This window comes from Lepidothrix coronata, unplaced genomic scaffold (assembly GCF_001604755.1).
Source record: "Lepidothrix coronata isolate B3197 unplaced genomic scaffold, Lepidothrix_coronata-1.0 Scaffold170, whole genome shotgun sequence".
Lineage (NCBI taxonomy): Eukaryota > Metazoa > Chordata > Aves > Passeriformes > Pipridae > Lepidothrix > Lepidothrix coronata.
This window is the reverse complement of record NW_016690350.1, coordinates 971,611-987,092: the sequence shown is the minus strand read 5'-3', so window position 1 is coordinate 987,092 and position 15,482 is coordinate 971,611. Positions and strand designations below refer to the sequence as shown.

At 42.9% G+C, this 15,482-nt stretch overlaps 1 protein-coding gene across 1 annotated transcript in view; it reads right to left on the bottom strand.

Moving 5' to 3' along the window:
• Positions 1-11,704: 11,704 nt before the first annotated feature.
• Positions 11,705-15,482, bottom strand: part of PPP4R2 (protein phosphatase 4 regulatory subunit 2) — a 28,374-nt gene continuing 24,596 nt past the window's right edge. The window contains exons 8-9 of the mRNA XM_017829881.1: positions 14,987-15,255; positions 11,705-14,053 (exon numbers count right to left, since the gene is read on the bottom strand). Of these exons, the coding sequence (XP_017685370.1) occupies positions 13,740-14,053; positions 14,987-15,255 (583 nt within the window). The 3' untranslated portion in view covers positions 11,705-13,739. The remainder of the gene's footprint in view (positions 14,054-14,986; positions 15,256-15,482) is intronic.

The window sequence follows — 15,482 nt, the reverse complement described above, 5'->3', positions numbered from 1 at the left end:
ACAACAATTTACTTTTACTGTTTTAATTGTTTTTAGTCAATCACTTTTATTGCTTCTCTGCATCTGACTAAACAAATTAATAGGGCTATGTTCATAAATGATTACTTTGTGAAATGACTTGATAGATACATTTGCCAGGTTCACCTTCAATTACTGCCAACATTAGTAATATTTATACCAAAATGTACATTTATCCATGTTTTATAATTAAGTGAGCAACAGAAGCAACAATAGGAGGAAAAAAAATCTATTTCATGAGCACCATAGTATCAAATTTCATCTTTCTAAGTCTTCCCCCCCAGGCCAGATGAAAACCAACAAGACCTGCCTGCACAGTTGGCTGAAAAAAGCCCTTCCTGGATCACAAAGTCAGTCTACTCCTGACTAGAGTCTGACACAATCCTCTGATTAAGGAAAACACAAAGAATATACAACTCAATGGTCAGGGTGATACTGTTACAGAGCATCAGAAACCTGGATGAAATTCTTTGTATTGTCCCTTAAACAGGGGCAGTGAGACTCCAAAAAAGGCTTTGTGCTCCCTCCTTGTCCCCACCCAGCTCTGGTGTTTGGTGAGGTCAGAGCTCACCAATAGGAATACAAGAATATTAACTTGAACACACTGCAGGGTAGGGCTATTCATGGCCAAACTTGGAATATTTGGTAATCCACTAATCAAAAACACGATATATTGCCACAAAACTGGAAATAACAAGAAGTTTATCTTTGTGAATGCTGTCAGTCCTCACTGACACTGAGCTACGAGGACCTTCACCCAGAATGCTCAAAACCCTGGACTCTGGATCTTCTTCGTCAACTCCTATTTTGTTATTTTATCTAATGAGAGAAAACACCATAAAACCAGAAGCTGAAGGGCCCACCAGATTCAGCCAAATTCAACACTCTTGGCTCTCCACATACCCAGACACAGCCCCCCAGCAGATAATTCAGTGCTTCACCTGCAGCTGACATGCCAGTTCTTCTTCCTACCCCACACCTGCTTTATCACCAGCCTGGGGATTCTGGGGGAGTCTGTCCATCCTTCTCAATGTTTCATTTTCCCATGTGAGTGAGTAAATACTTAAAGCTCTCCCCCCATCTTTACAGAGCGTGTTCTTTCTTCCAAGCAGTCACCAGAGTCCTAAACCAGCTGCTGCTTTTGTGCAAAAGCTGAAAACTATTCCACACTGGTCAAAACTGCTGACACCAAACTAGTTTTTCATTTGATATTCCTACCTAACATCATTTGTATTTGATTTAGACCTTCACTGAACACGTGCCCTCACAAGGGGTCTGGGTCTTCAGCTGTAGGAAACTGATAAACTGCATAGTGTGATCAAGTGGCTTTTTACTGTTCTTTTACAAACCTGCATAATATCTCATATGAAAGAGCCCTGATCTCTGGCTGAGGCTGCCAGGTACTTCATGAATATAAACTCAATATATTAATTGTGTTGGTCCTTAAGCTACCAAGCCTACACACTACTGTAACATGAAAAATCACGAAAAGCTTGTATGAAAAAAAAAGAAAAACAAAGAAAAGAAAAACAAAGAAAAACAAAAAAGCTGAAAAACAAAAAAAAAGGAAAAAAAAGAAAAACAACAAAAAAAAAAACCAACCTGCAAAGAAAAAGCCTGTTTATTTCCTGAGGTTTGTGCAAAATTATCATTAGGATTTGTTTCAGTATTTCCATATTACTTAAATTAGTTCCCTAGTCTAAATACACATCATTTTAGGTTGCTTGGTATTAGACAGATGCTTGATTCCCCAGCAGGTTTCACAAAGCCACCCCCTGCTCCCCTCCCTGCAGTGAGGTAACCCAGCTGTTCCATAATCCTGTCTTTTTATCATCAGGCAGGACAGCTCTCTCCAAAATGTCAAACTGGGGGCAGCCACCTTGCTTGGATGACATCCCCCAGAGCATCTCCGTTGTTCAGAACTCTTCAATAAAGAGCCAAAGATTAAAAAAAAGGCTAAATCAACCAATCTTCTGTCCCAGATTACCCAAGCTGCTGCTGCTCAGGACAGAGACGAGCAGGAAGAACAGATAAAGCCAAAGGTGGATCAGCCTCTCCACTCACAGCCAAATATTTCCATTTTTATCAAAGCCAGCCCCCTCCCACCACTATATTGCAGCAGAGAAGTGATTCACAGAACCAGTCACAAACCCGGGCACATCTCTATTCCCACAGAAAAGGACCAGCAGGATCTTAGCCCTGTGTGGCAGCTCAGCACAGCAGCAGCTTCAGCTCATTTCTCAACTTGCCTCGAAATGGTAACAAACTGCATAAAACCAGTCACTGATTTTACTGTTGGCCCACAGAACTCCTTGCAGAATGATTGAAATGGTGTCCAAGAGTGACCCTGAATTCCTTTGTACCACACACACACACACACACACACACACACACACACACACAGAGTACTGCACTGATTCATTAAAGATTTTCACATGGCCCGGTAGATTTCATATTTCTATCAACTAATGATATAATTTCACTAACACTGGTAAAGAATTAGTTATAGAGTATGATTTCAAAGGCTAATCTTCAAATAAGGGCAAGGTACCCTTGCTGCACCCATGGATTGCAACAGCAACCTGATAGAGCTGATCAGATCAGCTGGAAGCTTTCAGTGACCAAAATCTGCTGTTTCCCTCTGTGCACATCAGAGCATGATGCTCTCTCATAACTTTTGGGAGAAGTCCTTTACAAACAAATGTTGAAATGCTGTTCAAGCTCAGTTGTTCTGCAACAATACCTGAAGACCCCAATGAAGCTCAGGCCTTACTGAGCTGGCCATATTCTGCAGCAAAAGCCTGTAGGTCCCAGTCAATCCAGCCTAAATAAACAGAACAAGCAGGAAGTGGGCAAATAAAAAGATAAATTAGTTCACCCCAGATCACATAGAAAATCTGCATCAGAACTAAGAATGACACCTGATTTCCAGGGTCTTACTGTCAAGATCATCCTTTCTCACTCTAAAAAAAAAAAAAGCTTCTTTAAAAAAGCACGAGACACCAGCATTACTATCAAGACCTTCATTGTCTTTTCAGGAGGAAGAGCTACACCAAGAAACAGCCTCATCCATGTGTTCTTGTTGGGGACAGAAATCAACACTTAAGCTTGCTGAAGTTTATGAGAAGTTCACTGCTTGGCAAGATCCTTTCTTCCATCTCAACTACTAAAATGAAAAATACTTGATATTATGTACCATGACCACCCCACACACACATTCACTGCACTTTACAAAGATGTTACAGAGTGTATTCCCAACAGATATATAAATATATTAGGAATGCACCGTTTTCCTCCCTGCTCTGAACTCGTGTGCATCACACAGTTCACTTTGCAGCCACCAAAAGAGAGGAGAAAGAATCACATCCAGGCTATGAATCGTATCAGCCCTTTGCAATTAAAGACATTGAAATTCTAAATCCCCAAAAACAGACTTTGAAGTGATACAGTTGCTGACTACATCTGCTAAATACTCTTTTGCTGCCCTTCAAACGTGCTTCCCATTTACAAGCTCACAGAAGCGACTTTACTGCCAGTTCCTCCATTGATGGCACATTTTATTGACAAAATACAGCTGAGCCACCTAAAGCAATTTCAGCTGCAGAATAACCTTTCACACAAGAAGTTAACCAGCTCCTCCATCCATTTGCAGTAGATTTAGATTAGCAAACACCACACAGACACATTCAGGTCCTTTGAACAGCCAGTTGATGGCTAAGGACAGGGGAATGTTAAACAGTGTTTCATGCTCTGGGTTCCGGGAAGCAAAGCCTTCTGTGCTCAGAATTAAGAGGTCTGGATTCCCACTCTGCCACAAACTGTTTCATCTCCCTGTGCTTTTTCTACCCCATCTCCAGTTTCTCCTTTCCTTTGTCTTCCACCTCTCCTGCATTATAATTTTTCTTGTTACACTTCTACAAATATTTGCTTAGTTTAAACAATGCTGATTAAAAACAACAACAACAAAAAAAAGCTGTCCAGTCTTCCCACAAGCTTAAAAAGCACCAGATGTGCACAAGCCTGTCCAGAGTGCAACCACTGGCACTGGGGTGGTGCTTGTAACAACCAGCCAGTCAAAGGGAGGCTGTGCAGCCACGGGCTGACAATTCCCCATCATATAAATACTTTCAAAGCAGTAGACTCCAACACAAAATTACCCCTCTCTTTCAAACACAGTTGTATAAAATATTTGGTCTGTATGACTTATGGAAGAAATCACATATCTTGAAACATGCCAAGACTTGGAGCTCCCTGTTAAAGAAGCTTGCTAGGAAGTTTTAAAAGCTGCTTTTATTGTCAGGCTTAATTCTGCATTCCTGTCAAGTCTGTCTTCAAGTGAGTTTGTCTGATCAAAGATCTTACATTTGACCTCTCAGAGTTTGTCCATAGATCACTCCAAGGGCTGGTCTGCTACCAGCTGCTCCCAACATCTGTCCAGTGCTGGCTCTCATGCCCTGTTCAGTTTAGCCTGTGCTAAATAATTCCAGAGGTGGGTGGGAAAGGAGAGAGACAACAGAGAAGCCCCTCTCCCACAGGCTCACACACAAAGCACACCCCACACCAGGCAGCCTGATGGAAGGAGATAAATTGACTGACAGATCTGTCCCAGTGCAAGTCCCAGGCAGAGATTGCTCAGAAGTGCAGCAGGGTAGCATTTGGAACTGAACTGCAGCTTTCCAGAGAAAGATTGGACATGCACAAGTGAAAATCCCCCCTCCATGGGCCAAGGCCCTGCGCTGTCAGATCCCACAGCTCAGCTCCACTCTCAGCCTGAGAGCACACCCAGCACAGCAGGGTCAGAACCACAGCTCCCAGGCTGCCACCAACTGCAGGACATGGTACAGCTGAAACAGGGATGTATCCCTGAGAAGGAGGTGCTTGCAGAAACCATTTTACCCATGGGAGGCTGGCTGACTTCGCTCAGACTTTTAATTAACCCCGTGCAAAAGAATTCAGCACTCCCATCTAAGACCTTTTTATGGTTCATAGATCAAACCCAGTTTGTCCTGGGGTGCACACACAAGTTGAATCTACTTCTGTCCCAGATGAACTTTTTCCACAGCTCAGTTGGAAAGTGCAAACCTGGTCATTTATTCCTGCAGGTTGAGAACTGACCAGAATCAGAGATAAAAATAACATTAAAAAGAGATCAAAGCCAGCTCTGACAGACACCACAGAGAAATTAACAATAAATACATGACTTGCCCTGGCCACAAAAGCACACAGAGCAAGAGAAGTCCTTGTGCTCACAGGTAGCCTGCACCATCACATCTGGTGGCTGGGGGGCTTGATTCTCCTCACTATGCAGCTGTTCCAGAGAGCTCAGACACTCCTTGCACTGCTGTTTTGGAGAGCACAGCTGTGTCATCCTCTCAGGCACTTGGGAATGGTCCTGTGCAGGGCTAAGAGTTGGACTCAATGATCCCTGTGGCTCCCTTCCAGCTCAGAATATTCTGTGATCAAACAGCCTGGAGTAGGTCTCACCTGTCCATCTGCTTTTAACTTTTAACTCACCTGAATAAAATTGAATTTTTAATGCTCTGTGTTAATGACACAGTTCACACATTTCTGTGTGTGCTTCACCTCCCCCAGAGGTCACCTAATGCTTTTCTTTCTATGCAACCCAATGGCAACACAGCAGTCCTGTGTCAGCCCTGAGAAACCACTACAAAACTGCTTGCCAGTGTCTCATGAGAAGGAGATACTTCTGTTGGAAGGTGAAGTGTTATTGATTGCTTTGCTCATTAACAAAGGCTGATCAAAGCCCTGCTGGTCCCTGAAGTTGTTGCACTCTATAAAAGCTACTGCAGCTGTCTAAAAGAAGACAGTGCCTTAAGTCCAAAGAGCCAGAGCACAACAGCAACTTCTCTTCTTATCCATTTGAAAACAAGGCAGGAAGGCAGAGCAGTCTCTGGCCAGGGGTTCTCATCACTCCAGAATTGCTTAGCCCAAATTCAACTGAAGTAATTTCAAAGCTGGACTTCCCCCCTCCTTCCCCTTTGGAGGGGAGTACATCCACCACACACACTGGTCATTACACAACCTCCACAGCCCTTCCAGTTCCCACAGGGCACAAGGAAGCCTGGGCTAAAACTCCCCCCTTTGTCAGAGGGCAGCTGACTCTAGGTCCTAAAATTACAAGGCAAATTTTAAAAGAGCCCTATCACCTTCCAAAACCCACACCTTTAATTTGCTAGATCAGTATCCCAGCCATTTTTTTAATGTATCAGATGTCACCACATCACTTTCCCTCTGCTCAAAACAGATTTCCTTTAATTAAACTCAGATTCTACTAGGAGAGCCATCCTTACCTGCAGAGAAACAGCAAAACCAGCATCCTCTCACCTCTGCCACAGCCTCTTTTTATCCCACTCCTCTACTCTAGATTGGGAAGTCAGTATTGCTGCCAACTGTCAGAAATCCTCCTTGCTGAAACACATCAGCTGGGACTAGTGCAGATCCCTCCTACCCACTCATGTGAAGGGTTGATTTCAAAGTCCTCAATTTTTCATTGAGAAATTGCTTTGGGCTTTCTAGTTTCACTTGCCTTACTGCAGAAAACTCACAAGCCTATTTTATACACACCTGAGGTTTATTGCACCACAAGAGAGACACATCAATATACAGTCCCTCTTTTGGAGATTTCTTAGGAAAGTCCAAAGATTAGGTTAATGTTTTCCATAAAATTCCTAAATTGGAAGTTCATGTTATTAAGTAAAAATGCTGTAAGAATTTAACGCTGTATAAAGGTGAAGTTCCCACTGTAAACATTTTAAATGATTGGGGAAAAAATATTTATGTTTAGAAGCTGGTTGTTTAGAGTAACTCAGTTCCAAAAGGTCACACCTCTCCATACTCACACACAGACAGCTCCATGTGCCTGTGGAGGGCATTGAGCCCACCCGAGGAAGCCTGGCTGGTTCTGGGACCCCAGAGGGCTCTGCAATAATGCCCTGGTAAAGCCAAACCCCTGTGCCTAGAGAACAACCCCCTTTACAATCACAGAGCCAAGATGTGTGTTTTCCATGAGTTGTTTTAGCAGCAGCACTGCCAGCTCACTGAGCTCTGCACTTAGTCCCAGTCTTTGCCACACACGGGCCCCTTTGAATGCCCAGACTCAAACAAGGCAGGCAGGACCTGCAGTCAGAGGGAGATCTGAAGAGGAGGCCTTTGGTGAAGGGCACACGGCTCTTCCACTGAGCTGAAAGTCAAAGAGAATGCAGAAAGGAATAAATAATCAAAAGAACAGAAGTAGAAAGAGTCTTGTAAGACTCAGAGAGGCACAGATCTATTCTGATAGTCCTATAGCACTAGGAAAACAAGATGATTCTTTTGTTGTTTAAAGTCAATTTTGTTCCATTACAGGGGAAGGAGAGCCTCATAATAACCGTGGGGTTTTTATTTTCCACATTATTTTAATTTATCCCTTGTACAAGAGAAGAGACAAAGTTGTGTGTGTTCAGGAAAACAAAAAAACAGCGAGTTTGGGCATCACCCACCAGCCCAGTGATCAGAGCAGTCACCTGGTCAGGGAAAAGATGTGTCAACCTCCTGCTCACGGGATTGTTGAGGAATTTACATGGATGACTTCCCAAATAAACCGTGGAGTGCAGCAGACACTGACCAGGGATGTCCCAACAACAGAACATCCGAAGGCAAGGTCCTGGATGTGGTGACTGCCTGGAGAGAGGCCCCTGTGACAGGGACTGTCACTCCTTGGTAAGATTCCCAGGGAGATAAGTGACGCCAGTGGAAGGCAGGAGTCTCTCTGTCTCCCACATAAGCAGTCATTTAGTTGATGGAGAACCAGCATCTCCTCAGCATCTTTACAAGTTGGTAATAAAATGCCACACAGGCCCAGGAGTTCAGGAAAGAGCAACTGAAGTCACTGGGAGTCATTGTGAGCAAAGGTAAAATATGAAACACTTGAGAGAAGTGGCCCCAGAGGGAAAGGCTTGGCACTCAAAAATAGGACAGTTAAGTATATCTTGGAAAAATGGGATGGAACAGAGAGGGTTTCTGAGGAACATCAAAGGAAAATAAACAATCCTGAAAGGTAAGTACATTGGAGAGTGGAATTATCTTAAACACCTACACAACTGAGAGCTATCACCTCTGTTCTGAAACCTAGAAGTCATGTAGTCCACCCTGAACCATAGGGCTGGGCTCCATCACAGGGATGAAGTGAGGGAGAAGCGCTTTGAGAAAACTGGGTGAGCTATTCCAGCGCATCACTTATCCCTTCAGCTACCCAAACACCTGGACTATTTCCCTCTGATCATCTTAATCCGTGACTTCTTTTCCTAAGCACGATGGGCAAAGAGAACAGATCATGCAGCACACAGAGCTGAAAAGCTTCCTGTTATTCACACGGATTTCACTGAGATCTCTTTCACAATCTTGGACTTGCTACAGTGTTTTGTGAGATTTGTGGGACTGCAGAGAGAATGATCACGGGGATTAGAGGCTGGGAAGTGATGCAGGTGTGGAGCACTGCATCCCTTCCCCTGATTTCCTGACAAGCTATGCCAGCAGCACCCTCACCGTGGAATTCCAGACAGGATCAGTCCCTCTCAAGGGAACAGATATTTCACCTCCAGCCCGTCGTTCCCTGCAGATACAATAACAAAGTTATGGTGCTTTCCAACTTCGGACAGGGAAGAAGCAGAAACTTTTGCAGCTCCCATCTCTCAGGCTGATGTTCCTGTAGCATCTCAGCTCCCGTTTTCCTGCAGTGTGAGGTTTGTCTGTTCTAAAGCTCCATCTCCTGGAGCCACGGAATTAATACAGAAATGGCTCAACTTTCACTGGAACAAGGGTGTAAGTTTAAGAGGAAAGCTTGCAGAGGTGGGAAACTCAAAGGGGCAAGTTTGAAGGTTATAAAGGTATCCCTGATTTCTTTAATGTGGAAGACTATCTGATCTGTGGATTTATTCTCTGGGCCCTCAGAGCAGGGACCTGTGACAGGGGTGCTGTGGCAGCTCCTTTGATGCCTCATCACATTCCACGTTGCCGAGGCGGCCTCTGCCGGCACTTGGTTGTCACTGTCAGCTGTCCCCGACCTCTCCTCCCCTTGGCACACCGAAACACGGACCTGCCGAGCAGCCGGGTCACGTCAGTCATCGGGGTTTCCATTCCAGACCCGCAGCTCCGGCGTCTCGAGTTCTCCCTCGTGCTCTGCCCCGTGTCCGGAGGCAGCTCCGCATCTCAGGTTTCTCATCATGGGAACGAGCTGGCACACAAGTTCCTTGCCTTGCTCCCCTATCCAAGGAATCCATGTCCTTCCACTGGTGTATTGACGTGTGTGAGCTGTGTGACATCAACACCAGGACCACGCTGTGCTGGGCTCAGTCTCCATTCCTGTTATCCCAGTGCATCTGTCGGTGCCGCTGAACAGGATGGTCCAAACCCCCACTGCCGGTTGTGTCCGCAGGGAGCAGCACATCCACAGTCACCTGGAAACACAGGACTGTCTCACAGAACCACACAATGGTTCAGGGTGGGAAGGGACCTCTGGAGATCATCCAATCCCCCTGCCAAGGCAGGGTCACCTGGAGCAGGTGACACACGAACCCCCAGGTGGGTTTGGAATGTCTCCAGGGAGAGAGGCACCACGCAGCTGTTCCAGTGCTTTGCCACTCTCAATGTAAAGAAGTTCTTCCTCATGCTGAGGTGGAACTTCTTGAGCCTTTTTTTATGGCCATTGCTCCTCATCCTGTCACTGGGCACCACTGAACAGAGTCTGGCACTATCCTGGGACACCCACCTTGGAGATATTTATATGCACTGGTGAGAGCCCCTCTCACGCTCCTCTACCTAACCCAAAAACTCCAGTCTGCAGCAGACGAGTTGCTGGCATTAATGCTTTTGGGCAGGCTGTAGGAATCCTGGGAATAAGGTGCCTTGTGTCTCAGGACCTGCTCACAAACACAGAAACACAGACAAGATATTCCGTAAACTTGTCACCACTGCCAGCCTTGGGAGGGGCCCAGGAGCAGAGCAACCCCCCCCACACAGGTACAGGGAGCACAGGTGGTGGCACAGTCTCTGTGTGCCCATTCCAGAGCCAAACCTGTCAGTTAAACCATGCAGACACTAAAGCACATTATATCCAGAAGGAATTTGCTGGCATGAATGTCCTTGAAGCGAGAAAGAGGATGAAGAGCTGCCTAACAAAAGTTTACATGACAAAACATGGGTCTCCAATTGGCAACAGAGGGATATAACTGGGATGCTGCCGGCAATTCACACCTCATCCATGACTGTCTCACTGAAACACACTGATCTCAGACACACAGAGACACAAATAACCTTTAAACTCTTCCTAGAACTGCTCCATATGAATAGAAAGCCAAAGGATTGCAGAAGGGTGTTCTGTACAGTTGCAGTCAATAGAAGGCATCCATTCCGGGAAAAATCTATTTTTTTTTTAATAAATCACTGTGTTGCCACTTAACTATTGCAACAGAAAACCCATATAATTAAGGTTCTATCAGGCTTTGGCTCTGGTTTTATTCCCCTCCCCCTATACAATTAACAGAGAAGCTAAAAATTAAAGTTTGTTTCTTTTTTTGTTCCAGACCCAGGACTATCACGATGCAGCTTCTCAGAGAACTGCTCGACTAAAAACCACCACACACACAGAACTTCTCACAGGTTGAAGCAGCAGCAGAAATATTTTTCATCTGTTTCCTGCATCCCCCAGGCCAGGTGTAAACTGAAATGCAATTCCAACCTACTCTTCCGGCCTGGAGCATTTCCTGCTGACATGTTTAAAAACAAGTCAGTGCTGCAGAGGTGCCTCTGCCTTGGAAACCCACAGAACTATTCTTATATTAAAAATGAAGTTCACTTTGTTGAAGCCAGCGGTAGATCCAAGAGGATTTACAAAAGAAATGCCAAATCCATGCTGTAGTAGAAAGCTCTCCCTAGTGCAATCATCTAAGCATTTCCTGAGATTTAAAAATCAAGGCTGACTGAGCATCTTGGATACTACAAGGAAGTAATTTTTAATTTATTTTTTTTTTAAATATCGAGAGCAGAATTAAGGGCTGACTTCGAGCTTGTACTCTGAAAACTAAACTCCATTTCACTTTTTATTTATATTCTGGTCCCACATAACAGTTTTTAATAGGAAATACACCCAGGAATGGTCTAAAGCACCTGCTGCCTGGTTTTCTGGGGTTCAACCACACGTTTCCTTATGGAAGACAAGTAGGACACTGAATTCGGCTGTGTGCAGGAACACAGAATGTCTGGGCTGGAAGGGACCTGAAAGCCCACCCAGGTTCCACCCCCTTGTCCCTGCCCACAGCAGGACACCTTCCACTATCCCAGGCTGCTCCAACCTGGTCTTGGACACTTCCAGGGCTGGGGCAGCCACGGCTTCTCTGGGAAATCCATTTCAGGGCCTCACCACCACTACTCAGGAATTTCTTCCCCATATCCAATCTAAACCCGTTCTCTTGCAGTTTGAAGCCACAGGCTCTGGGGTGTGTGGGAATTTAAAGCAGATCTCATTTAATGTAGGTGCACGGTTAGGATTAAGGTCCTTACTGTGAGGTTAAAGCACGATTTCCATTTTCATCAGCCATTAAAAGAAGCTGCAGATCCATACCTCAAAGTTCTGCAGGTCTCTGCAGGAGTGGCACTAACGCTGCTAAAACAAACATCTGGAAAGGTCACAGGTGCTTAAAGAACAAGTTTATTGACAATATCGTCACAAATAAACAATCTAAAAGAAAATTTCAGAAATCTCCGAACTTAGAAATCTTAAAATTTTCTCATTGGCAAAATATTTAAAAAAAAAAAAAAAAAAGAACTGTAAAGATGTCACTATAGTCTTAAACTTTCCTAATTTCATCATTTTGGTTCAGTCCTTTAGTTTGATAACACACATCCAACCCTTCAGCACAATGAAAATGAGTCAAAGTACAACTTTCCTTCTTTAAGGGGATCTCGATCAATACGATTTTTGGTTTTTTGCAAGCATCTCCCTGAATCCTGTCTGCTCACAACTTGATAGGTAACATCAGCAAGAAATAACTTTATAAATATTCCAACTGAGCCAAATTAATTCTGGTGTTAATCAAAAGCTAAATTTCCCCCAAACGATACAAAGCAGACCATGTAGTACAAGAATCTATCAGCATGCATTTTAGAGGTCATTTTTGTACTTCAGGTACGTGAACTTAAAACCAAAGAGGGACAATTGTGATAAAAATGTACTCAGATATTTCATAACATTAATATTTATTGCTTTATATGAATACTGTATTGAAAGCCCAAGCATTCAGTTTACACACAGAAATTATACAATTATATACCGTTTCACAATGGCAGTGAGCACTCATTACAATCTACAAAAAATCTACTTTACAGAAATTTAAAAATTCTAAATATCAAAAAGGTACAGTTGAAGAAACAGGTATAAATTTGGCAGCCAGTAATTGTGACTGGGAGGTTGCAGCTTGCATGTCTTTAAATATGGGAACTGGAAAATATTGAGTTTAAAGCAGTAGTTTGTGCTTTGAGCTGGTTTGAAAAAAACGTAACACTGGCTGTCAAAGTAGCATGTTCAAAAATATTTAGTTCACTTCCAAAATGTTATACAAATCATGGTGAGTTCTATGCACCCCTAAACCTTGTAGCTCAGGTACATGACCAGGGTCACGTATCCATCCTTCCAATCCAGTGGTGTGATCAGACCGATGCCATCTGCAAACCTTAGAGTAATTCTGAGACTCCTCTACAATATTCACAAAGCTCCAAGAAGCTCAAAAAAGGCAAGTACCTGCTCATTTCTTCCCAGATATTTTCTTATTTTCAAACATTTCTTCTACAAAAGTTTAAGCTAATGTTTTAATTACGACGTTCTCAACATAAAGCACATTTTCTCATAAATAAACGAACTCCTTTCACTCAGGCACCTCAGAAGTGTACAAAAATGTTGTCATTGGAACAGTTCTCTTGGAATGTGTTTACTCTGGTGTTTTCGACAATGTTAGTATTTCCAGGGTTTCATATGGGCCAGATTTCATTTGTTTCGTTTTTTCCAGAGGCAAAACAAAGTGCCTTGAGAGGTGAACTCAGTCTTTTCCCATAGAAAAAGTATTTGCTGTATTTATCTTTTATAGAAACAGAAAAATATACCCTTTCCCCCTTAGAACAGCGAGGGTACACACAGGTGTGCATGCGTGCATACAGATGTGTGTGTGAAATGTAACACATTTTAAACACACAACAGAAGGTTCCATAGTGTGTATTCAAATAAAAATCTGGAAACCAGCCTGAAACCCCATTATTTCATATGTCAAATGTTGAAACTGTAACCAAAATATGAAGTAACTGCTATAGCTGTCAGAAAAAGACAAGACAAAAAGCTTTCTTGCTTACATACAACTAGGTGTGGTGATCTCCAAAAAAGTTGTCAAAATTATAATTAATTACCTTCCAGTTTAAAAACTTTTATTCTAAATAAAAAAAACTATACACAAACCACTGATTTGACCAAACGAAAGTTCAGCGGTAAGCAGGACCTGAAGGAGCTGGTATTCACAGTTCTTATCATGTACAACTCTTTCAAGGTTCAATCCATGGAGAAGTTTATTTTACAACCTGCTTCTTTTTGTAAAACTAAAGGTCCACTTTATTACATAAAATTATTTATACAGTGTAAAACCGGAGCCTTATGGAAAATACTGCATCTAAGTTTATTTAAATTAGTCTTGCTCCATAGGTTCATCTGCAGCTTCTGTGGCTTCATCACTGTTTTCCATCGGGCTCTCTGAGGAATTTTCTGGAGTTTCACTAGCATAGGACCCCAGCTCTTCTGTTTCACTGCAGTCAGCTCCATTACTGGCAGACCCACTAATTTCACTGTCATCCGAGTGTAAATCCTTCTCTGCCCTCGACTGGTCGGACTCCTCCATCCGACTGTTCTCCTCAGAGCTCTCTTCGGTCACACCCGAGGATTCAGTGTCTTTGTCTTGATCTTTTCTGTCTGGACCAACATTTCTGGGAGACATGAAGGACTCTAGAAATAGGGAAAGCACAGTATTATTGAAGCATTTTTAAACATACCTTAATCCTGCTACTTTCCATTCCCAGCTGTGCTGAGCAACACTTCCACAACACAGCCAAGGACAGGAAAAACAGACAAACGCAGACTTCATCAGGAGATGTAAAACATGAGCCACCTTTGTCAGGACATCCAAACTATGCTAATATACCATAAAACAAAAGCCAGTTACTTTATTTAACAGGAAGCATCACTTAATTAAGCTTCAGTGGGTAAAGACACATCTAACAAGTGACTTTTTCTTGCTTCCTTCCTTTGCCTTCAGAAACAGTCTTCTGGAAATGATGAAAACATGACTGTTTCAAGTCTACAGCCATTATGATCTAAAGGGAAATTTTACAAATGTATGAGTCGCCATAAAAAAAAGGAAAAAAGAAAAAGTGAAATTTGCAGAATATGTAAAAACCTAAATTAGTCTCTTAATTACAGTTCTTTTTTAATTTAGGTGCTTAGAGTGAGGTAATTTTTGTAATAGGATGCGGAGAGATTGTTACTCAGTCTCCTCAGTGAAAGAACATAACTTTTTACCTGTATTTCAGTAATTTATATTATTATTAAAGACAGTCAAACACAGGTATGACACACCCCACTCCTGGGGAAGGGATGAGAACCCCTGATGATTCCCTAAAGGAGGGATTCTTGAATTCTTGGTACACTATTGTCACCCTGATTTAATTTACTGCCATTTTTACCATTTTGTAAGTTTTAAATTGAGTTGTAGGAAAAAGGAAACAGAAATAACAGGAATTCTCCATTATGCAAAACTGAAGAACAAAAAGCTCATCCTTATGCACAACTGGAGGCACTCAGCAATCCCACAGTACCAGTCTCCAGCAAAGAAAATCCCAATTCCTTGGAAAATGCACAAAGACAATAAATCTGAAGTACCTTCCTCCTCTTCCTCTGTACAGTGCTGTCTGGCACAAGTAGCATCTTTTTCTTTATCCTGAGATGTGGAGGATGCTTCTGTCTCTTCCCCCATGCCTGAAGAGACTTCACTGGAGGCAGTTTGGTTTGGTGTATCTCTGGCTTCCCCTTCCTTCTCAAATTTAAGTCTTTTTACCTCATGTCCTTCTGCTTCTGCGGGATCATCCTCAGAGTGCTTATTTTTTACTGGGGTGCTCTGAGCACCTTCTGGTTCAGCTGCTGGTGATTCACTGTAAGCAAGAAAAGCAGTTGTAGCTTTTACTGAAGAAAAACATTCTCTATCTTGTCAGACTTTAAAAAATAGTAGCAGCTACTTCAATTTAAACCCTCTATAAGAGATAACAGTAGAACTCATTTGTAACAAAACTCCAAAGCCATCACTTCTGATTTAAGACTCCATTATGCATCCCTTGGATGGCCAGTCTCTTTTAAACTATTTTAAAAATGTAAGTTAAAA